The 26,077-nt window shown below is 44.2% G+C and overlaps 1 protein-coding gene across 1 annotated transcript in view; it reads left to right on the top strand.

Moving 5' to 3' along the window:
- Window positions 1-26,077, top strand: part of LOC126203057 (glucose dehydrogenase [FAD, quinone]-like) — a 158,293-nt gene that overhangs the window by 97,491 nt on the left and 34,725 nt on the right. The window contains exons 2-4 of the mRNA XM_049937295.1: window positions 2,860-4,042; window positions 17,652-17,831; window positions 24,501-24,704. Coding sequence (XP_049793252.1) covers window positions 3,827-4,042; window positions 17,652-17,831; window positions 24,501-24,704 — 600 coding nt within the window. The 5' untranslated portion in view covers window positions 2,860-3,826. The remainder of the gene's footprint in view (window positions 1-2,859; window positions 4,043-17,651; window positions 17,832-24,500; window positions 24,705-26,077) is intronic.

Below are 26,077 nucleotides of genomic sequence, written 5' to 3' on the forward strand. Positions count from 1 at the left end.
ATACCTGCAAAACATTTACCCCTGTCGTGTCGCACAGAGTTCAGAAGCTCGCCGAGCGCGTATGCCCTCAGGAACAATGTGGGGTTTCGTCCCCAACGATCTACAGTTGATATGATTTTCACACTCCGGCAAATTCAGGAAAAGTGCCGCGAGCGGAAAACCCCTCTGTTCATTGCCTTTAACGACCTAAACAAGGCTTTCGACACTGTAAGCAGAGATGGACTGTATGCAGTACTTTTGAAGATAGGATGTCCTCCAAAGCTCTTGATGATGGCTTTTCACGAAGATATGGAAGGTGCTGCGGTCTTCGACGGAATCACATCTGACCCGTGAAAAGAGGGATTCCTCAAGGCTGCGCATTGGCTCCCACTCCTCGAAGTTGCTTTTGGTGGAACTAACCTGGGCATTCATCTGTATACCAGAGCTGATGGGAAGCTCTACAACATTTCTCTACTCAGATCCGAGAAGACTTGCTTGTAAACAGTCTTTTATTTGCTGACGATGCTGTATTTGTAGCGTATACTCAAGACGATCTGCAAGAGATTATGGATGAATTCTCTACTGCATGCAAGCTCTTCTCCATGTCTGTAAACGTAAAGAAGTCGGTTGTCGTGGCACAAGGATACACAGATCCGCCTGTCATCATACTGGACGGCTCCTAGTCGAAGGTAGTCGATAAATTCTGCTATCTTGGTTCAATATGACAGAAAGTCTCTCCCTGGATGACGAGATAAACGCACGAATAGGAAAGGCTACCATACTTTCAGAAAGGTCCGCACACGAGCATGGAACAACAAACACCTTACATTGTCGACAAAACTACGCGTGTCTCAATCATGTGTGCTGAGTAATCTCCTGTGTGCAGCTGAGACTTGGACGTCGTATGCCGAACAGGAACGAAAGCTCAACGCCTTTCACCTGCGGTGCTTACGGAGCATCTTGGGAATATCATCATGTGACAAATGATATGGTTCTGAAAACTGCAAAACAACAGAGTGTCACAGCCACGCTCAAGCAAAGTCACCTGCGGTGGTTCGGGCATCTGCGTCGTATGGACCACTCCGTCTGCCCCGGCGCACATTACTCAGTGAAATAGCAGGAGCAAAGAGACCTCGTGGAAGACCTTCACCACGCTTTAGGGATTGCGTCAAGCGAGATACGTGCGCATTTAATACTGACAGTGACAAGTGGGAGCAACTCGCTGACGATCGCAGCAAAAGGAGGAAACTGAGTGCAGATGGAAGCAAGATGCACGACCAAGTACGTCTTGAGAACTTAGCTGCAAAACGATCGCGCAGACATGAGCTTATGACTAGCCCTTCTGGTAGAGCGACTCACATTTCCCTCGCCTGTGGGGATCAAGTCGGCTCTCGCATCGAACTTCTGAGCCACAAGCGGAAATGTCTCCAGGATGGCACTGGAATGTTCGGACAGGAAGCACTAGACCATTATAAAAAATTCAGGGAGCCATTGAATTAATCATGCGGTTACTTCTCAAATCACAATCTTTCATGCTGCACAACGCAATGGAGTTAATGAAATAATCTGTCACTACACAGATAAGGTGAATAAAGGAGAAAATTTTGATTGTAAGGTAGGTAATTATTCCGGTCTTTGCCGTAATCATACAGGTCAGAGCTTCTTATGTTGTTTATCAATATTTCAAGCCGATTCTAAATTCTTCTTCAAGGGATGATTTGTAAGCTAAGACCTCCGAAACAACGGTGACGCCGGAAGCGTACTCAGAAAGTTGTATGGCAAGAACTTTTATGAAACGTCCCCTTAGAAAAATTTATGAATTACTGTGCTGGTAAATCTCTTACGTTATTTGCTTTTCAAACAGCTGAGCAAAACTGAACGTACTCAGACATTACTCTCTTTACTTATTCTGATCAACACTTAACTGACTCACAATATTTTTAGCGCAACGCAATCTGACTTTTAATAATCCCTACAAAAGAATGGCCCTGACTAAGAATAACCTATACCTTTCATGAATCACTTACCTCACAAAAATCTTCCTTACTCAAACTACTGCAATACAGCGAGCGCCAGTACTGCCAGCTAAATAAAAGATTCTAACTACTGAAGGCACTAACTACTGATAGGCATAGTTAGGAAATCAAAGATTTTGATAGAGAACAAACAATGTATTTACCTTAATAGTGTCCAAAAGTCATTTTATATATATATATATATATATATATATATATATATATATATATATATATATATATATATCAGTTCATGACATCCAGTCTTACAAATTTACTGTCTCTGATGGACACACGTCCAGATCATCCGCTCTCAAAATTCCGCCATCTCTCTCCCCACATCCACCACTGCTGGTGGCTCACCTCCAACTGCGCAACGCTACGCGCTGTTCACATCCAACTGCCCAACTCTACAATAGAGAATATTCCAACAATGCCAAGCGGCCACAGACTGCACACAACACAGCCAGTGATTTTCATACAGAGCGCTACGTGGCGTTACCAGCATAAAAACCTAAAAGCCTATTTACACTTTCTTTCAAGGCTGCATCTTAACACTGTTTCATGATACCTTTATGTAGCGGTTCATCAGATAATCGTTCAGCGAATTACTTTCCAAACTCAGATATGCAGTTCATGTACTACATGCATACCAGTTTTCTTTTCCTCTTATACTTGCCTACTAATACATTATTTCGGCGTCATAAGTATGAAATAATTGTAAAAACCGACTGAATCACAGCTGTGGAGACAATGCTTCCTAACACCTAAACCAGCTTTGCTCGCAAATCTTATATTTAGTACCGTAACAATCTACAACAAAAAAGAGAAACAAACTGAACGTTATCTCTCTTTCTGTTAACAGGTGCAGTGATGACGACGTTCCACTTCCACGAAACACGTGTCGTCCTACGAAGTGTGTCTGCCGCTCTCCGCCACGAAACGTCAAAAATACTCTTCTTCGAGTTGTGCCACAAGGAATCGTGGCGCTCGACACTGAACTTTTCCGAAATAAGGAGAATAATGGAAGCGCTTCCACGACCCGCCTAGCGACGAACTGCTTACGGGGACGTGTCACTCAACTATTAATGCGGTTACGAACCAGTGAGGTCGGAAGCGTTCTTTATTTCCCAGCATGAGCAAATAACGACGAAGAGCTAGTCAAGTGTGATTAGCATGAAATTCGAATTCTTGTCTTTTTCATAGCCACGGGACCATACTGTAGCACTTAGTATGTGCCACTGCTGTAAATACTCGAATAGACAAAACGAACACTGAGAAAGTGCGTTATAATGCTGACTTCATAGATGGCAGGAATCTCGCAAATTTATATGTACGGTAGTTGCACTTTTCTTCGTGTAAACCTAGTAACAGTCTAGTCAGAAAATCATCCACACATTTTTCTTTATATTTTATTTTTATTTTTAAATACAAGTATCAGTGGTTTTATTTTCACGACAGGCATCCAGTGTGCATTTATAGTTTTGTTTCAGTTCGTGTGTTATGTCTTACTTCTAAGTGGAGCAACGAATACTTTCACTCCGACAGAGGCTGTTGTGTATAAACATTCACTTGCACGTTTAGACGCGTTTTAGGAGTGTGGGAGCTAGTTGCACCGTCAACAACCCAACCAGTGCCATATGTTGTGCTAGTCCATTACTGTGTTCCTCTTGAAAACAGACACATCCTTCAGTAGCTGTGAGCAGTTGTAAGTGACCGGGGGGGAGGTTGCGTGTCTGGGAAGCCGTGACTGGGGGAGAAGTGGCTGGCGCTGCCTGCTCGCCGGCAGGTGACCGTCCGCGGCCGGAGGGAGCCCCAGAGCAGAGGAGGAGATGCTGCTGGGGGTGGGCCTGGTGGCGGCGACGGCGGCGCTCAAGACGTCGCTGTGGCTGGTGCCGCTGCTGGTGGCGGGCGTGCTGTACTACCGCTACGACGCTCTCGACCCCGAGTCCAGGGTGGTGGACGCGCGCCGCCTCCAGCCGCACTACGACTTCATCGTCGTCGGGGGCGGCTCGGCGGGCGCTGTCGTGGCCAGCAGGCTCTCAGAGGTACTGCGGGCCTAACAGCTGTGCTTCTTATGTCGAAATCTCTGTTCTACAGTACGCGCAGTGTTGCGAGTAGTGTTAACATGTGACAAATGCCGACGAAACCATCCGTCAAAGACTGTGGATTACTTATTTGTGTACGAACTGCTTACCCGACGTTGCTCATACCCAAATCTCCTGATGTCAGACAATCAGGTAGGTGAAAAACGTTGTGCGTCTATGGAGTATCAGACAAAACTCCTATATAGTTCGTGCTATGTTCTTGGTCCAGGAGAAAGTGCGTAAGTGGTAAGTAATAACTAACATGTAACCTATGGAGCGCAGGAAATGCGTAACTGTAAATGTTAGTCGTCTAGTGCTCTCGCAGAGAAGGTCGTTAAGGCGTTAGTTTGTCGTACCAAGGATCCTGGATTCGAGGCTCGGTACTGTACTTCAAATCAAATGGCTCTGAACACTATGGGACTTAACATCTATGGTCATCAGTCCCCTAGAACTTAGTACTTAAACCTAACTAACCTAAGGACATCACACAACACCCAGTCATCACGAGGCAGAGAAAATCCCTGACCCCGCCGGGAATCGAACCCGGGCGCGGGAAGCTTGGTACTGTACTTTAGTACGTGTGTAATAGTTATATGTGAGAATATGTTCCAGACATGTAAAGGGACTCTTCGGGGTTTATAGCAGTGTTCTATTGGGAGCCACTTGCGGTTCGCTTATTTGAAAGTAGAAAACCTATGACTACATTTGTAGTTTCACAGAATAAACAAGACATTGGGAACGGAAAAAAACCAATTGCATCACACCTGTGGAAGTATTAATGGTAGTAATACTAATACTTTTTGTTGTTGTTATTAGTATTGTTATTAATATTTATGAACGTTCTTTCACATGTCAAGAATAATGTTGTCACATATAACAGTTTCACACGTACTGCAGTACAAAAATTGGTGTAATCAGTGCTCGAACCCGTGACACTTGGCACAAGAAACTAATACTCTACCGACTTTCCCGCGGAAGCTCTACGTTACGCTTTTCCTGTGCTCCATAGGTCAGATGTTACTTATTTCTAACCAGTTACGCACGCTCTCCTGGGACCGGCCGCTGTAGCCGAGCGGTTCTAGGCACTTCAGTCTGGAACCGCACGACCGCTACGGTCGCAGGGTCGAATCCTGCCTCGGGCGTGGACATGTGTGATGTCCTTAGGTTAGTTAGGTTTAAGTAGTTCTAAGTTCTAGGGGACTAATGACCTCAGAAGTTAAGTCCCATAGTGCTCAGAGCCACTTGCTATCTTTCCCTCTTGCTTCCTGTATATATTGAATATTACCCGTCTTTACCTATGGGTTATCCCTATGATACATTTCATACCTCTTGCACAATTTTACGTTGTTGAAAGCTTTTTCCTCGCCGACAAATGCTATGAAGGCGTCGTCATTTTTCTTCAGTCTTGCATTCCTTATCAACCGCAATGTCAGAACTGTCTCTCTTGTGTCTTACCCTTTTCTGAAGCCAAAGTGATCATCTTCTAACCCATCCTCAATTTTCCTTACCATTCGTCTACATATTATTCTTATCAGCAACTTGGATGCACGAGTTGTTAAGCTGATTCTGCAATATTTCTCGCACTTCTCTGCTCTTGCTATCTTCGGAGACTGTATAAGATTGGAATAAATTATTAACTGACACCCAAACCTCCAGTTGTCAGACGGTCAGATCGGTACCAAACGTTGTATATCAGCAGAGTGTTAACTAAAAGCCCGATATAGTTCGTGTTATGTGCTGTCGTCCAGGAGAGCGTTCAAAAATCGTTCAAATGGCTCTGAGCACTATGGGACTTACCATCTGAGGTCATGAGTCCCCTAGAACTTAGAACTACTTAAACCTAACTAACCTAAGGACATCACACACATCCATGCCCGAGGCAGGATTCGAACCTGCGACCGTAGCAGTAGCGCGGTTCCAGACTGTAGCGCCTAGAACCGCTCGGCCACTTCGGCCGGCGGAACAATAGCAGTGGGAGGTCAAGAAAGAATCTGATTAAAAGAGTCTAGTCTCTTCCCCCTACTGTTCAGTCTATACACCGAAGAAGCGATGACAGAAATAAATGAAAGATTCAAGTGCGGGATTGAAATTCAGAATGAAAGAGTATCATTGGTGAAGTTCGCTTATGACACTGCTATCCTCGGTGAATGTGAAGGAGAATAACAGGGTCTGTTGATTGGAATGAACAGTTTAATGGGTACAGAATATGAATTGAGAGAAAATAGAAGAAAGATGAAAGTAGTGAGAAGTATCAGAAATGAGAACAACGAGAAACGTAACATCAGAATTAGGGACCCCGAAGTACCCGAAGTCAAGGAATTCCGCTATCTAGGCAACAAAATAACGCATGACGGGCAGAGCAAACGAGACGAAAGCCGCATACCAACACCGGCGGAAGGGCCATCCCTGGCCAGTAGTAGTTCGTTTTGCGCGACCCAGCTGCGATGGCGACAGACCCTCACCCAGCGATACACCGTGCTTCATGTCACTGCCGGGCTCCCGCACACATTCTGGATGCGCCTATGAATATCTGCGATGCTCTGGTTCCCCGCCAAAAGTAACTCAATGAACAGCCCTTTGCTTGGAACGCACGTTCATTACAGACGCCATTCTGAGGACTACGTATGGCGCCGCCACCTGTCGGAACTTCATGAAACCATAGGGGGGCCGTAGCGGGAATAGTCCACCATGTCACACAACACACTCCCAATTTTTTCAACCAAAATTGGCGGAAATAATTCGTATTATCATGAACACTTGGATACCCTAGCAATCAATATCCCTCCAAGTTCGTAGTTCTACGACATCTAATAACCAATGAGTGACTTCATGTTGATATGGCATACCTACACACTCTTGCACACCATATTAGGACCGTAATCACGGCTAAAGGCGGCGTTACACGGAGTTAGCGCGGTATGTCTTGAGGGTGACTAACTTTTCGTCTTGTCGTGTTCTGTCAAGCTCCGACAGAGAACTCGGTTAATGTGACAAACGTAGCGGTGTTGATATAGCATACAAATTATAAAGCAAAATCTTTTATCAGTTCATTGTAAGACTGATTAACACAAAACATGTTGTTGTTGTTGTTGTGGTCTTCAGCCCTGAGACTGGTTTGATGCAGCTCTCCATGCTACTCTATCCTGTGCAAGCTTCCTCATCTCCAAGTACCTACTGCAACCTACATCCTTCTGAATCTGCTTAGTGTATTCATCTCTTGGTCTCCCCCTACGATTTTTACCCTCCACGCTGCCATCCAATACTAAATTGGTGATCCCTTGATGCCTCAGAACATGTCCTACCAACCGATCCATTCTTCTGGTCAAGTTGTGCCACAAACTCCTCCCCAATCCTATTCAGTACCTCCTCGTTAGTTATGTGATCTACCCATCTAATCTTCAGCATTCTTCTGTAGCACCAGATTTCGAAAGCTTCTATTCTCTTCTTGTCCAAACTATTTACCGTCCATGTTTCACTTCCATACATGGCTACAATCCATACAAATACTTCCAGAAATGACTTCCTGACGCTTAAATCTATACTCGATGTTAACAAATTTCTCTTCTTCAGAAACGCTTTCCTTGCCATTGCCAGTCTACATTTTATATCCTCTCTACTTCGACCATCATCAGTTATTTTGCTCCCCAAATAGCAAAACTCCTTTACTACTTTAAGTGTCTCATTTCCTAATCTAATACCCTCAACATCACCCGACTTAATTCGACTACATTCCATTATCCTCGTTTTGCTTTTGTTGATGTTCATCTTATATCCTCCCTTCAAGACACCATCCATTCCGTTCAACTGCTCTTCCAAGTCCTTTGCTGTCTCTGACAGAATTACAATGTCATCGGCGAACCTCAAAGTTTTTATTTCTTCTCCATGGATTTTAATACCTACTCCGAATTTTTCTTTTGTTTCTTTTACTGCTTGCTCAATATACAGATTGAATAACATCGGGGAGAGGCTACAACCCTGTCTTACTCCCTTCCCAACCACTGCTTCCCTTTCATGTCCCTCGACTCTTATAACTGCCATCTGGTTTCTGTACAAATTGTAAATAGCTTTTCGCTCCCTGTATTTTACCCCTGCCACCTTTAGAATTTGAAAGAGAGTATTCCAGTCAACATTGTCAAAAGCTTTCTCTAAGTCCACAAATGCTAGAAACGTAGGTTTGCCTTTCCTTAATCTTTCTTCTAAGATAAGTCGTAAGGTCAGTATTGCCTCACGTGTTCCAGTATTTCTACGGAATCCAAACTGATCTTCCCCGAGGTCGGCTTCTACTAGTTTTTCCATTCGTCTGTAAAGAATTCGTGTTAGTATTTTGCAGCTGTGGCTTATTAAACTGATTGTTCGGTAATTCTCACATCTGTCAACACCTGCTTTCTTTGGGATTGGAATTATTATATTCTTCTTGAAGTCTGAGGGTATTTCGCCTGTTTCATACATCTTGCTCACCAGATGGTAGAGTTTTGTCAGGACTGGCTCTCCCAAGGCCGTCAGTAGTTCCAATGGAATGTTGTCTACTCCGGGGGCCTTGTTTCGACTCAGGTCTTTCAGTGCTCTGTCAAACTCTTCACGCAGTATCGTATCTCCCATTTCATCTTCATCTACATCCTCTTCCATTTCCATAATATTGTCCTCAAGTACATCGCCCTTGTATAGATCCTCTGTATACTCCTTTCACCTTTCTGCTTTCCCTTCTTTGCTTAGAACTGGGTTTCCATCTGAACTCTTGATGTTCATACAAGTGGTTCTCTTATCTCCAAAGGTCTCTTTAATTTTCCTGTAGGCAGTATCTATCTTACCCCTAGTGAGACAAGCCTCTACATCCTTACATTTGTCCTCTAGCCATCCCTGCTTAGCCATTTTGCACTTCCTGTCGATCTCATTTTTGAGACATTTGTATTCCTTTTTGCCTGCTTCATTTACTGCATTTTTATATTTTCTCCTTTCATCAATTAAATTCAATATTTCTTCTGTTACCCAAGGATTTCTACTACCCCTCGTCTTTTTACCTACTTGATCCTCTGCTGCCTTCACTACTTCATCCCTCAAAGCTACCCATTCTTCTTCTACTGTATTTCTTTCCCCCATTCCTGTCAATTGTTCCCTTATGCTCTCCCTGAAACTCTGTACAACCTCTGGTTCTTTCAGTTTATCCAGGTCCCATCTCCTTAAATTCCCACCTTTTTGCAGTTTCTTCAGTTTTAATCTACAGGTCATAACCAATAGATTGTGGTCAGAGTCCACATCTGCCCCTGGAAATGTCTTACAATTTAAAAACTGGTTCCTAAATCTCTGTCTTACCATTATATAATCTATCTGATACCTTTTAGTATCTCCAGGGTTCTTCCATGTATACAACCTTCTATCATGATTCTTAAACCAAGTGTTAGCTATGATTAAGTTGTGCTCTGTGCAAAATTCTACCAGGCGGCTTCCTCTTTCATTTCTTAGCCCCAATCCATATTCACCTACTACGTTTCCTTCTCTCCCTTTTCCTACGAGGTGCGGCTAGAAAAAAACCGGACTGATGCTGGAAAAAACATTTATTTACAATTATTTACAATTTCATGTTATCTCCTTCAATGTACTCTCCTCCTCGGTCTCTACACCGCTCCATACGAATTTTCCACTGTTCATAGCAATGCTGCAGATCATTTTCGGTAAGTCCATACATTACTTCCGTCGCTTTTTCTTTTACTGCTTCAACAGTCTCAAATCTAGTTCCTTTCAAAGCTGACTTGACTTTAGGGAAAAGAAAAAGGTCACAGGGGGCCAAATCAGGTGAGTAGGGTGGATGATCTAAGATGGGAATGTTGTGTATTGCCAAAAACGTCTTCACTGACAAAGCACTGTGAGCTGGGGCATTGTCTTGGTGAAGGATCCATGACTTTTTTCTCCACAAATCGTTCCGTTTTCTCCGTACTCGCTCACGTAGGGTAGCCAGGACGCTAATGTAGTAATGCTGATTCACTGTTTGTCGCTCTGGTACCCAATCAATGTGCACAATCCCTTTGATGTCAAAAAAAACAATCATCATTGCCTTGAATTTCGATTTTGACATTCGTGCTTTTTTTGTCGTGGAGAACCAGGAATTTTCCAATGCATCGATCGGCGTTTAGTTTCGGGATCGTAAGTAAAAAACCACGATTCATCGCAAGTAATAACATTTTGTAAGAAGGTGGGATCACTTTCAATGTTTTCCAGGATGTCTGAACAAATCATTCTTAGGCGTTCCTTCTGTTCAATTGTGAGACACTTTGGAACCATTTTTGAACACACTTTGTTCATGTTGAAACTTTCATGAAGAATCTGCCTAACACTTTCCTTGTCAACTCCTGTTAACTCAGACACTGCTCTGATTGTTAAACGGCGATCTTGTCGAACAAGTTTACCGATTTTTTCAATGTTTGCATCAGTTTTTGCTGACAATGGTCTGCCAGTGCGAGTGTCATCACTGGTGTCTTCGCGGCCATCTTTAAATCGTTTAAACCACTCACTTGTGTTCGCGATAAACAATCATCGCCGTACACTTGTTGTAACATTACAAACGTTTCACTTGCAGATTTTCCTAGTTTGAAACAAAATTTGATGTTAACACGCTGTTCTTTCTGTACACTCAACATTTTCCGACGCACAGACAAAACGTCAACTACTTAAAACAGACGCCACGGGCAGACTGAGTGCAGGAGGCAGATGAAACTCGAGCAGTAGGCGGAGCGAGAGTCACGTGACAGGCCACGCGACTTTCAGCCTTATTGCATTTGTTTTATTGTTTCACCAGTACTAGTCCGGTTTTTTTCTAGCCACACCTCGTACACTCGAATTCCAGTCACCCATGACTATTAAATTTTCGTCTCCCTTCACTATCTGAATAATTTCTTTTATTTCCTCATACATTTCTTCAATTTCTTCGTCATCTGCAGAGCTAGTTGGCATATGAACTTGTACTACTGTAGTAGGTGTGGGATTCGTATCTATCTTGGCCACAATAATGCGTTCACTATGCTGTTTGTAGTAGCTTACCCGCATTCCTATTTTCCTATTCATTATTAAACCTACTCCTGCATTACCCCTATTTGACTTTGTGTTTATAACCCTGTAGTCACCTGACCAGAAGTCTTGTTCCTCCTGCCACCGAACTTCACTAATTCCCACTATATCTAACTTTAACCTATCCATTTCCCTTTTCAAATTTTCTAACCTACCTGCCCGATTAAGGGACCTGACATTCCACGCTCCGATCCGTAGAACGCCAGTTTTCTTTCTCCTGATAACGACATCCTCTTGAGTATTCCCCGCCCGGAGATCCGAATGGGGGACTATTTTACCTCCGGAATATTTTACCCAAGAGGACGCCATCATCATTTAATCATACAGTAAAGCTGCATGCCCTCGGGAAAAATTACGGCCGTAGTTTCCCCTTGCTTTCAGCCGTTCGCAGTACCAGCACAGCAAGGCCGTTTTGGTTATTGTTACAAGGGCAGATCAGTCAATCATCCAGACTGTTGCCCTTGCAACTACTGAAAAGGCTGCTGCCCCTCTTCAGGAACCACACGTTTGTCTGGCCTCTCAACAGATACCCCTCCGTTGTGGTTGCACCTACGGTACGGCCATCTGTATCGCTGAGGCACGCAAGCCTCCCCACCAACGGCAAGGTCCATGGTTAAACTTTTCGCCTCAAGTGACATTCTATGACTCGACTCGTTAAATATGTTATCTCTTTTTTGACATAGGCGGTGAGCAGTGTTAACGCGACTAAGAACAACGTTTTTTCCCAAGTTCATTGCCGCCTATATACAGGTACCAATTTCGTTTTCTGAAAACTTTTCAATTTTTTATGTAACGTCGCTTCTCGCGGCAATCAGTATCGCCGAGGCAATCAAAGAGTGATGTTTACGCCACTCTCGACGGAGGTTGGAGAATACAGCAAATGTCTGGCTGGTGCAGCCTTCAGACGGCCACTACAGCAGGACAAAGAATCTGGCGATTTCTGTTTTATGATCATTAAGACGTTGTCTAAGGTCTGTTTCAGTGCTTCACGTTACCTTTCTAATGCTGGAGACATCGGCAGGGGCTATAAAAAAGTACTAAGTAAATTTTCAAACTGAAACAAACTCATCAGGCATTAGGAGGTGAAACGTTAGGCAGTGAAACATAGCTTGGGCTATGTCCTAATGACCATAAAACAGAAATCGTCAAAACTTTAAAATCCTGGCAGTGAAAATCTGCACTACAGGACAAAATCTGCATATTCAATGTATTTCTATGACGTAATTTCACGTCAAATCGTTCATGACAGTTATCTCAACGAATCTGTCTCATACAGACCTGCTGCTCTGATGCAAAAAATTACGACAGTCCCTCTTATAAATCACATCTGCTTTACGTATCTCGGAGATTAATGAAGCTACCAAAACACGTTGGTCTTCGTTTCACGGACCCCTTGTGACTACTCGTGTTAAGTGGAGTTTAGAAATAAGTTATTTGAGACGAAATATTCAGGACTGTAGGCTCCAGCCTTTCCGAATTCCGAAACCATTACCACCCCCCCCACCCCCCCCCCCACCCCCCGCCATCCTGCTCACCCCATCGTCCCACTCATCAACATTAGTGCCTAACTAAACTTTAGAGTAAAAAAGAATTTCATCTAAACATTTTTATTTTTAAAATAACGAAAGATAAATTGTATTCTGTTTTTGTAGGTGCCCAAAGGAACAGGCAATGCATGCGTATCCAAAGGACCTTTGCATCGTAATTGAACTCAGGCACTGCTAAGTCGTATTTCTCTGCCGATACCGGGCAAGCGATTTTCAAGTACAACGTGTGACCTGTACGTGAATATACGTAACGGATGTACGAGCACAGGCCGCAGACGCGAGGTTCACGACGTATGGAAGTTTGGGTCCGGCCGTGAGTCGTGTACGGATAGCAGAACGGTAAGGCGAGCGCTCGCGATTAGCGGAAAATCCGGGTTCGAGTCTCAGTCCGCCACAAATTTTCACTGTCGTCATTCCATTCTACAGCTGTTGGTTGTCCTTATTCGTAATTGCGAATACATTCAGTATGTGTGTATTCGGTGGACTAGGTGAGGAATATGATGTACCTATATTCGTTTCACAAGCTATAACCTCCAAAACAATATGCCACACGATAATGCAAGTTTCTGAAAAAAATATTAATGATTTCTAACTTTTCTAATCAGTGTTGTAATCTTGTGAAATAACGACAATAGCAATGGCCTTTTAAAAATTATTTACTTTATTGATCGAAACACAATCGAATCCTTTTGTTTTTATCCCTAAGAAAATTTCACTTTACCTCTCAAAAGGTAATTACCCCCAGGTTGGAAATCATTGCTCTAGATGGAACAATAAATAAATTTTGGGCAAACCCACTCTTGACAGTCAACGTTAAGTTATCTGTGGTGATCTAAAATCCGCCCTATAGTATCTAGTGCATTGCCGCTATGATTCATTGATATGGTCTTTGGTCTTTGTGGAAGAGCAGTCTCTTAAAGTTAAAAAGTAGATCCTTAGAAATGAGTGATAATCATAACATATGCACTGTTTCAATTTCTTCATTTCCCGTTATCTTCTTTATTAGCAGTAATTAATTTTACTTGTTACAATAGCCACAGCCTCACTTTCCAAAAAAGAAAGTTACTGGGATTACCGCAACAGTATTTTTTTCCTCAAAGTAAGTACGCTTATACGCAGACCTACATTTACACGCACAAACACACAAAGAGATGGGAAATTTTTTTTTGTTATAAAGTAACTGCTCTCTTTTTAAACAATATTTGCAATATATACAGGAGAGGAAAGAATCAATATGGCGAGCACCGTATGTGTAGATCTCCGAACTTGAGGTAATTCAATGAGTGTCTATATGGGCTGCCAGGTGACCTGAGAGCTATTAAGGTTGTTCTCATCACTCCAAGCAGATGGGCATCCAATACAGCCACGTAAACAAAATTCAGCCCGTGCTGTACACCAGCTTCAGAGTCGAGATCGGAAAAGTATCCCTGTCATACCCTTAGTGTACCTGCTAGTCCAAACGAAATTCAATTTCTGCTTCGCCCGTTCCAAGTTGAAGTTATGTGCCTGAGTTAGATAGGCGAAGCTCCCAGGCACTAGCGACCGTATTTTGTCATTACGTCACTGTCGCAGAAACCATTCTACTTAATTTGCAATCTGTACTGAAAAGTAGTCGTATTAAGCCGTATGTTTCTACAAAAATTTCTGCATCAAGTGAGAATTTGTGACGTCCCAGGGTTTTGACATCTTTCTTTCGATCATACACATTATTAATGAACGGCAATCGTTTGTGACGCTGAAGCAGTCCACGGCTGGCCGACTAGTGGCGTGCGTTGCTGTCTCCGTGTCCCGGGTTCCCGGGTTCGATTCCCGACCGGGTTGGGGATTTTCTCTGTCCGGGGACTAGGTGTTTGTGTTTCCTCATCATGTCATCATCATTCGTGACAGTGCCTCCCTTGGCTCGTATAAAAAACTGGACTGTGTAAAAACCGGGACTTTGTACAGGCGCTGATGACAGCGCAGTTGAGCGCCCCACAAACCAAGCATCATCAACGCTCAAGCAGGTTCCCTGTGCAGCTGAGGGTAAAGCAATACAATGCAGAACGAGCAAACACAGACGACAGACAGCCTCAGAGACCTGCTCGAAGACAATGTCTTCTTCACGCCAACGCGCGTTTCGAGGCCGGCCGCCATGTCGTACACCACGAACTCTGTTAATGGCTCAATGATTGCGTCTTCCATGTAAGGAACTATTGCTTGCCTGCATCTTGAAACCTACCTCTCTCTCTCTCTCTCTCTCCCTCTCTCTCTCCCTCTCGGTCTCTCTCTCTCCCTCACCCTCTCTCTCTCTCTCTCTCTCTCTCTCTCTCTCCCTCTCTCTCCCTCTCTAAGGAGTTAACATGCCTTCGATGATGAGATCGTTAAAGGTGGAGTAGGGAGCAGATGGGCTGAGAAGACAATGATGGCGAATGAAATCGGCTTTGTTCTTTTCAAAGGAACAGTTCAGACTGTAACCTTTAACTTTTCTTTATAAGCAGTACAATTTTTGATACAATCTTTATTTTCTCACTACGGAAATTAACATAAGGTGCACCTATTTTCAGAAAAAATTCTTCCACTTTGTGGTTTCACAGCGATGCCACTCGTGACACACTGCTCACTTTGTGTTTCCTACAGAACAGTTACTTCTCATGTGGAGTGCAGCATGAGATGTTTCAAATGGTTCAAATGGCTCTGAGCACTATGGGACTTAACGTCTATGGTTATGTCCCCTAGAACTTAGAACTACTTAAACCTAACTAACCTAAGGACAGCACACAACACCCAGTCATCACGAGGCAGAGAAAATCCCTGACCCCCTCGGGAATCGAACCCGGGAACCCGGGCGTGGGAAGCGAGAACGCTACCGCACGACCACGAGCTGCGAACATATGAGATGTTTGGCATATCCGTTTGATACAGTGGGAGTCGTACTGCGGTACAGAATGTACACATTTTTACTGGGTCGGTGCATAACTTCGTAGCGCTGTTTTTTTGCATGTTACTATTCCGACTGCTTTGCGTTTATTTATCGATTGTCCTTTTTTATTTGTAGTTCACTGTTGCTATTTGAGTTTGCGTACTGTCATTATGTCATTTGGAGTTGAAGATGGAGCTGTGCACGCTAGAAAATAGCGTGCCAAATAGAGAAATCGTAACGTTTTCGACATCTTCTTCCGTTTGAGTTCAGTAGAGGGGTGACGGCAGCGGATGCAGCTGTAAATATTTGCTACGTTTGTGGGAATAATGCCAGTGGACACAGCTCGGGAAGAAAATGGTTTCCTCGTTTTAAGGGGGACCGTTTTGACATTAGTGAGTGTCCACGTTCAGGAAGACCCTCGAGTTTGATGACGATAATTTAAACACGTTAATCCGCAACGATATACGTTAGTGTACTCGCGAACTGGCAAATATGATAAACTGTTATCATTCCACCATTGTGTGACGTTTGCATACAATGTGGAAGGTTCAAATATCGAGTGTTTCCGTACTGCACGCTCTAAGCCCAAAGCCACAAAATGAGAGTGTGGCCACATCTGCATCTCTTCATGCCCGTTATCTGTTGCCTCGTGAACAACACCGACCGCTGCTGTCCTGGATCGTTACTGCTGACGAGGAATGGTGTCCTTATACTAGCATAACGAAAAGAAAGGAACGGTTAAGCCCCAACAAAGCAGCGGCGCCCCGTACAAAGAACTGCACGCATCCGCAGACGATAATGTTACGTATCTGGTGGAACAGGGACGGTGCGATGTACTGCGAATTTCTCCCCCGGGGTGTGACCACCGCTGCTGGTACTTACTGTCAGCAACTCAGACGTCTTCCGGAATTAATTCAAGAACGACGACCAGGAACACCGCGAAGTGATGCTAGATCGGGAGGACGTCTCCGCGCGTTGTGCTAGTCGTGAAACGGAAAAGTTACCTCAGTGTTAGCAGACTGTTGTAAGTAGTGCAAGAGAATATATTATTGATAGTCAAAGTCTATGTTAAGTGTATATTTTGTGAAAAACGCTAAGAACTTACGCACCAACCCAACTGATGTTCGCCGGCCGCGGTGGTCTAGCGGTTCTGGCGCTGCAGTCCGGAACCGCGGGACTGCTACGGTCGCAGGTTCGAATCCTGCCTCGGGCATGGGTGTGTGTGATGTCCTTAGGTTAGTTAGGTTTAAGTAGTTCTAAGTTCTAGGGGACTTATGACCTAAGATGTTCAGTCCCATAGTGCTCAGAGCCAACTGATGTTCCATTTGCAGGCATTTGTGCAGCTTAAATAATACGTTCAATCTGTGGAACACACTGTTTCTAACAGCTGCTGTGGGATTTGCATTCTGCAGTTTCAGTGTGCACTGGAGTACTGTCCTGAAGAAGGACAATGCCTGGTTACAACATTCCTCTTTGCTTGTTCTGAATTCCCCTTCACAGACGATTTTCTCGAGTCGCCTGCTCCACTCTCCTAACAAGTTCGTCAGTTGACACTCACTTCACTCTCTCATCACTCGCGTCACGGATACTAGTTTCTTCACGTCCTCCTTCGAATTTCCTCCGCCACTGCCACACTTTGCTATCACGCACGGCAGTCGCATTATGTGGTCCCCACGAAATCAGGCCGAGACCCCCAGTAAGAACAAAGCTAATGACAGCACGTACTTTACACTTGACGGGTGAGTCTGTCGTTCTAGACCACTTTACGTCCTCACTGTGGACTCAGAAATGAAAAGTGCGACGTGACGCGATCCACAGGCACACTAGAGGCACTGCACAATGCATCTGCGCAAAGTTTCTCAGGCTTTTCGTTGTGGTTTTAATTTCGCGACCGATCGCACCTTCAAGAAGAAGAAAAAAAAAAAAAATCCCTCGCACTTCAGCGTAATACTGTTCAAGTCTTGACAGGCCGATATACGTGTCTTCAGTTGTCAAACTCTGACAAAACTTCAGCAAGTTTTCAGAAGGCGAGTTTGCCGCCTGCACGTTGTATGTCGTGCTGCAGGTGCGGCGGTGGTCGGTGCTGCTGCTGGAGGCCGGGGGCGACGAGAACGAGGTGTCGGACGTGCCGTCGCTGGCGGCCTACCTGCAGCTCAGCGCCCTCGACTGGCAGTACAAGACGGAGCCCTCGGGGGCCGCCTGTCTGGGCATGCGCGGTGGCCGCTGCAACTGGCCGCGCGGAAAGGTAAATAAACACCGCACAGTGGCTGAACACCGCACCCGACACCTCCCACCGACACCCGTACTCGTAGGCTCACCAAAGTCCCTGACACTTCACAGTCTGAAGGCTTGCTGCACATAACAACAGCTATGAAGTGTACCGTAAACCCTTGCATGTGTCTGGAGTTGTAAAACTACCGAAGGCTGCCGTAGACTGTCGTAAGCAAGCATAGACTACGTTACTTTTCCTGGTAGCTTTGGTCAGTTAAGATCGTAACCGAGTTACCTCTAGGTTAAGTGTGTTGCATATCTATCGGACGTTACCCAGTTCCGATCGCACTATTTGTGTATGCTATCAGTGTCTTACTAGATTCCCCTAGAAACCGGAAGCGGTGCACAGTCTACAAACTGATGGAGGATGTATAAAGGGCCGCGTAACTTATGCAACATTTTTGTTCTACAAAGTTATCCTCTGGTCTGATACTTAAACATTACTCGAAAAGTGTTGATTTGTACCACGAAACAGAGGGACGTCGTAGTAAAAACACAATTTGCTCAAATAAAGGTAAAAAAAGCGAAACAAAAACATATCAAACATCGCTTCTATACTTTGTCCAGCATATACAGGGTGAGTCACCTAACGTTACCTCTGGATATATTTCGTAAACCACATCAAATACTGACGAATCGATTCCACAGACCTAACGTGAGGAGAGAGGCTAGTGTAATTGGTTAATACAAACCATAACAAAATGCACGGAAGTATGTTTTTTAACACAAACCTACGTTCTTTTAAATGGAACCGCGTTAGTTTTGTTAGCACATCTGAACATATAAACAAATACGTAATCAGTGCCGTTTGTTGCATTGTAAAATGTTAATTACATCTGGAGATATTGTAACCTAAAGTTGACGCTTGAGTACCACTTCTCCGCTGTTCGATCGTGTGTATCGGAGAGCACCGAATTACGTAGCGATCCAAAGGGAACGGTGATGGACCTTAGGTACAGAAGAGACTGGAACAGCACATTACGTCCACATGCTAACACCTATTTATTGGTCTTTGTCACTGACGCACATGTACATTACCATGAGGGGTGAGGTACACGTACACACGTGGTTTCCGTTTTCAATTACGGAGTGGAATAGAGTGTGTCCCGACATGTCAGGCCAATAGATGTTCAATGTGGTGGCCATCATTTGCTGCACACAATTTCAATCTCTGGCGTAATGAATGTCGTACACGCCGCAGTACATCTGGTGTAATGTCGCCGCAGGCTGCCACAAGACGTTGTTTCATATCCTCTGGGGTTGTAGGCACATCACGGTACACATTCTCCTTTAACGTACCCCACAGAAAGAAGTCCAGAGGCGTAAGATCAGGAGAACGGGCTGGCCAATTTATGCGTCCTCCACGTCCTATGAAACGCCCGTCGAACATCCTGTCAAGGGTCAGCCTAGTGTTAATTGCGGAATGTGCAGGTGCACCATCATGCTGATACCACATACGTCGACGCGTTTCCAGTGGGACATTTTCGAGCAACGTTGGCAGATCATTCTGTAGAAACGCGATGTATGTTGCAGCTGTTTGGGCCCTTCCAATGATGTGAGGACCAATGAGGTGGTCGCCAATGATTCCGCACCATACATTTACAGTCCACGGTCGATGTCGCTCTACCTGTCTGAGCCAGCGAGGATTGTCCACGGACCAGTAATGCATGTTCCGTAGATTCACTGCCCCCGTGGTTTGTGAAACCCGCTTCATCGGTAAATAGGTAGAACTGCAACGCATTCTCTGTTAATGCCCATTGACAAAATTGCACTCGATGATTAAAGTCATCACCATGTAATTGCTGATGTAGCGACACATGAAACGGGTGAAAGCGGTGACGATGCTGTATGCGCATGACACTACTTTGACTCAGTCCACCGGCTCTCGCAGTGTCCCGTGTACTCATGTGTGGGTTCATGGCAACAGCAGCTAACACACCAACAGCGCCCGCTTCTCCTGTGTCGGGCCTGTTACGGACCCGTTTGCGTGCTACGACCATACCTGTTGCATACAGTTGGCGGTAGATGTTTTGCAATGTGCGGCACGTTGGATGATCTCTGTCCGGGTACCGTTCTGCATACACCCTGCAGGCTTCAGCTGCATTTCGTCGACACTCGCCATAGATGAGTATCATGTCCGCCTTTTCAGAGTTCGAATACACCACGGTCACAGTTCCTACAACACTACACTATCACAGACGTCTGGTAACACGGTGTACTACAGTTGGTCTGCGTGCGGAGACGAATGCAGAATAACAATAGCAGAAAGCGCTACATGCGGACTCTGCGACAGCTAGACCAAACCACAACAGTGCACTGCAGCCACACTCGTAAACACGGTCGTCATCGTAAACATGTCCCTGCAGATGCTGCTCGCCGACCGTGGCCCGTGTTTGTTACAACACGCAACTGAACGTCGGAGGTTTCAAGCGTCAACTTTAGGTTACAATATCTCCGGATGTAACTAACATTTTACAGTGCAACAAACGGCACTGATTACGTATTTGTTTATATGTTCAGATGTGCTAATAAAACTAGCGTGGTTCCATTTAAAAAAACGTAGGTTTGTGTTACAAAACATACTTCCGTGCATTTTTGTATGGTTTGTATTAAACAATTACACTAGCCCCTCTCCTCACGTTCGGTCTGTCGAATCGGTTCGTCAGTATTTGATGTGGTTTACGAAATACATCCAGCGGTAACGTTAGGTGACTCACCCTGTATGAATCATTAGTGTGTTATTGCTGAACAACTTTCGCACTTACCAATAACTACAGGAAACGCGTGCCTTTGATCATGACGAAGAACGTTTACTGAGTACAGAATAACAATAATTATATAGAATTTTTTGTGTGTTTGCGCCTGTGCACTGTACTTGCATCAAAAGTAATTGCTTTGATCACAAAAAAGCACAGAAGCTACGTAGTCAACTAATTTTTATTACTTACAAAATGCAATTTGCATTTTTGCGTTTCGAAAGGAAATAAAATGCACAATCGACAAACGCTGAACGATGTGCGGTTCTAATTACGTAAAAGAAAGAGTGAGAGAGGGAAGGGGGTAGATGGGGAAGGAGGGAGGGAGAGGTGGAGAGAGAGAGAGAGAGAGAGAGAGAGAGAGAGAGAGAGAGAGAGAGAGAGAAGTCGTGCGGCCCGGCCCCATCTTCACACATTCATTTATGTTTCTTTTGTACCAATACTACGGGTAATCCTACCACTTACCACGTCGTTTGTGTACTGTGCGAAAACTATCGAGCAGTAGTTTCGGTAGAGCACAGCTCTGCATGTGTCAGGTTTATGAAAGCTTCATATGGAGTCTTGTTTCCAAAGCTGAAGAATTCAGTAGTCCTTTTAGGATACGTTGCAGTAAGAAGCAGCTCTGATTGACCTCTGCCTCTCGGTATTCCTTTGCTCAGTAACAGAATAAGCCAGCTGGCACAGTCACACAGAAAATCTTGGACTACATGAATAAATGGGCATTTTAAAAATAACTTGATCTAATTCCCTCCCCTCTTTGTTAGCAGAATTTTATCCGTTCTTTCATATCTTATTACCTATCCAACAAAGTTTTAGGACTTTTCATTACTCCACTACTTTGAAGTATCTTGATTCCTTATTTTTTTATTATTGAGTACTGTAATAAACACATTCTGTATATATGTACCCATGATTTGTTAAGAGGCTACAAAGCTGCACACAGCCCTCGAGGATACCGTTACTTACAACTTGTATCTGTGTCGTGACACGGCACCGAATAATCGTAGGTGAATGTTAAGGCTTCCCAAGTTTTTTGTTCACTCTGTTGTCGTCTCAACGCTGTACGTTTCTGACACTACTGATGTATGTTTATAGATGCCTGACAGTAGTGTAACTCGGAATAAAAATTTCTACAGCCATAAGCGAAGAATTTCTTTCTTTCCTCAATTCGTACACACTCTGGATCCATATTACAAGAAGTTAATGTCTTAATAAAGACCGCCCCTGTAGTTTTGACCTATGACGAGGATTATTATGCCCTAGTCCTCCACTGATTTTAGCCTGCTATTGCCAAATTGTCTCCCTATTCTACCACTGGACGGGGAATTATACATCGCGAATCGTCTCCACTTAAATACCGAGTTGGTACCTTTCAATGTCTTCGAGAACAGAGTAAAGAAAAAATAAGTTTTGGGATAACAGTTTCATAGCACATGAAAAAAAAAATCATAGAAATCAAACACCTTGATGAGAACCGAAAAAGTTTAATAGATTTTCATTTACCAAGTCCTTTCCTTCCACCGATACCGCCCCTCCATATAGCTACTAGCTCAGCAATCTCACTAAAGGCTCCCACCGAAGAATTGTACAGCCCTTGCTTACTAACAAGTTTAATACCAGTGCTGTGGTTATGCATAAAGAAAACGCGAAATAGGCAGATGTCGGTCAAGCGTGCTGAATCGGGATTTCAAGTGCCGTACCAGGGCCAGCCGGTGATCGCACGGCGTGGAACCCAAATGATCCGGGCGGCCTAGCGCGCCTAACAAATTCCTGTAAGAACTGAGCCAATGAATGACCTGCCCGTATTAGTTCTTGCTGACAATGCTGCGCAGCGTGCATGCAGACTGCTGGATGCATCTGTTGTACGACAGGGCGCGGAGGTGAATGTATAGGTGGGGACCAATGGTGTTTGAGCAGTACAAAGCAGATCTGAGTCCACTGGCATCTGCAGGTTACGGAATGTGCACAAGCAAGAACAATACAACAACACAGTTTTATGCCCCTAGTGCTGACGCCTCATACCACCGCACAGTGTACGAAAACGCTGCAATGTTCTTTAAAATTAACCTCTCCACAGAAGTTGTGATGAAAGGCAGATATAATCCCGCCTCCATGCTACCTCACAGATTAAATCGAACTTCTGCCGTTCTTTCCTCTTCACAAAAATGTCCTTACTGACATCTTTTTCCAAAATATTCGAAAAAGTAATGTACTCACCATTTAAGTAATAACAGTTTACTTAGCACATCACAGACTGCATTCTGAAAGGTTTGGTCGACTGAGTTACCCTACAACAAGAACTCGAGTTTTATGGAATTCATGGCTTTACACACAGATGGTTTTAACAATACTTAACGAACACAATGCAGAAAGTTGTGCTGAATAATTCAAACAATGTTGGAGTGCAGAAAATTTTAGTGACTGGGGAGGAACCAAAAACGGTGCCCCAAAGGGTTCTATTTTGGGTTCAGTCCTATTCCTTATATATGTGAATGACCTTCCATTTAACATTCAACAAGCAGAATTGTTACTTTCTGCAGACGATACAAGTATCATAACAAATCCGATTAGAAAGAAAGCAACAGAAGAGATTGCAAATTATGTTTTACAAAGAATTATAAAGAGATTCTCTGAAAATAAATTGCCTAAATTTTGAAAAACACATTATATTTGTTTGCATACAAGAAACTCATACCAACAACTGATGTAGCACTTAAGCAAGAGTCAGCGAACAGCGCAGAATGAACCAAATTTCTGATGTACATGCTGATGAAAACTTCAACTGGAGGAACTGCATTACTGGGCTTTCCAAGCAATTACGTTCTGCTACTTTGCTCTTCGTAAAACTGATAATCTTGGAAAGAAATACTGAGTGTACAAAAGCGAGCAGTGAGAATAATTTGTAATGTTGATCCACGATCGTGATGTAGGTAACTCTTTGAGGAGGCAGGCTATTTAACTCCGCCGCCATAGTATATATATCAGCCTTTTAAAATCGTCATAGGTAATACATCACAATTTGAGAAGAACAGTGAGTTCCATACCTACAAAACTAGAGAGAAAATTACCTTTATTGCCGGCCGAAGTGGCCGTGCGGTTCTAGGCGCTGCAGTCTGGAACCGCGAGACCGCTAGGTCGCAGGTTCGAATCCTGCCTCGGGCATGGATCTGTGTGATGTCCTTAGGTTAGTTAGGTTTAACTAGTTCTAAGTTCTAGAGGACTAATCACCTCAGAAGTTGAGTCCCATAGTGCTCAAAGCCATTTGAACCATTTTTAGATTTATTATCCATTATCAAAGCTGCCAGTAGTCAGAAAAGAGTTCAAAATACAGCAACAAAAATCTTTGATCATTTGTCCAGTAACATAAAGTGTGTGATAGGTAGCAAAGCAAGTTTTAAATCTAACCTAAAATCACTTCTCCTGGATAACACTTTCTACTGCATGGAAGAATTTGTATTCAAAAACGGGTAACATGTAAAAAACTTGTTTTTAAGTGTAGTTGCATGAGTAGGATTAAAAAAAGTGTGTTCATTAATGTTAAACATATCAGTATACATATCCTATATAAACTGACTCTTTCCACACATTTTCGACGAAAGCTTCGTTCAAATGATCTACGGAACAGGTAACTAACTCTTCGGTCTTCAGGTCTTAGGTTGCTTCGACGCAGTTGTCCACTCCTGACGCTTGTCTAGCTTCAACCTTTAATTATCCAGCATGCCCACCTGCTATGATGAAACGAAAATGAACAACTTTGTCCCCCGTCCCAGAAGAACGACCCTCCGCGTGCGCCCCTAAACACCGCCCTGAGGTCTCGTGTGTCGTGGTAAGATGTACCGCTGCCACTATTGCGCTGACGCGGCGGCCCGCGGTCTGTCCCGCTGCAGGTTCTGGGCGGCTCCAGCGTGCTCAACTACATGATCTACGCGCGCGGCAACCGCCTCGACTACGACACGTGGGAGGCGCTCGGGAACCCGGGCTGGGGCTACCGCCATGTGCTGCCCTACTTCCGGAAGTCGGAGGACCAGCGCAACCCCTACCTGGCGCGCAACTCGCGCTACCACGCCACGGGCGGACTGCTCACCGTGCAGGTAAGGCAAGTCTGCCCAACTGTGGCAGGAGAAAACTGCATGCCATACTGAAACCAGTCACATTTTGGACGGATCGTCTCTCCATATTTAGATTCGTAGTGGGCACCATCGCGTAGCAGCACCAGCGGGCGGGCACGTCAGAGCAAGTAAACAATCCATCCACTCCGTATTGTAGCATCGAATTAGTTTGCGCCTGCAAATACGCAACCCAATAAACAGATTTCCAAAGATGGCTCTTCTGGTTCGTTCGTCAATGCGACTTCAAAGAACTGCACCCACGTAGTGACGTTTGCCCCCTTACAAACGGTAGCCACAGAGAGCACCTATGATGTGAGTTAAAAAACTTTGCAAGATGCTCTCTGCACAGGTGTGACTGTACTTTGTGTATGACTTTTAGTTTACACTCAGCTGTCCTCTGAAACCCTGGAGGTATTTACAAATAACTGCTTTCTTATCCCCTCAACTCTCCATAGTCAGTACACCTGTGGAACACTTTCATTCAGACCTGTAGTGCAAAGGTACTAAACGTGGCCAAGCGACTGTTAGCTTCGGCTGGTGCAGCTACGACGCTTTTAAGTATCTGAAAGCGTTTTTGGCCACAAGGATCCGTCTTATCTTAAACTGAAAACCTGGCTACGCTGAACTACTCATATGTTTTACAAATATCATCTCGAATAAATCTTTCGTTGTTAACTCGATGGCGTAAATATTCTCCCCCCCTCCCCCCTTCCCCTCTCTACCCCATCACGCCTTTCTGTACAGTTTCATTTCTTCAGTTTACACACTTTTGAGAATAAAATGATATCAAATTCAGTATATTCTGTCTCAATTAAACCCCCACATTACCTGAAATAGCTCAGAAACCAGGAGTTCTTGAACAGCTTATATTTGTACGGCAGTGCAAGCTTTCTCGGTCAATTTCATTGGTAAGTAATCTAGGTTTGTCAGCTCAGTTTCCTACTCATCATCTTCAGCCGAAATCAAGAATTGTACACTATTCTTGTATAAGAAAACAAAACAACGTGATATACAGGGTGTTACAAAAAGGTACGGCCAAACTTTCAGGAAACATTCCTCACGCACAAATAAAGAAAAGATGTTATGTGGACATGTGTCAAAAAAATGGCTCTGAGCGCTATGGGACTCAACTGCTGTGGTCATAAGTCCCCTAGAACTTAGAACTACTTAAACCTAACTAACCTAAGGACAGCACACAACACCCAGCCATCACGAGGCAGAGAAAATCCCTAACCCCGCCGGGAATCGAACCCGGGAACCCGGGCGTGGGAAGCGAGAACGCTTCCGCACGACCACGAGATGCGGGCGGACATGTGTCCGGAAACGCTTAATTTCCATGTTAGAACTCATTTTAG

The sequence above is a fragment of the Schistocerca nitens genome, chromosome 9, assembly GCF_023898315.1.
Source record: "Schistocerca nitens isolate TAMUIC-IGC-003100 chromosome 9, iqSchNite1.1, whole genome shotgun sequence".
Classification (NCBI taxonomy): Eukaryota; Metazoa; Arthropoda; class Insecta; order Orthoptera; family Acrididae; genus Schistocerca; species Schistocerca nitens.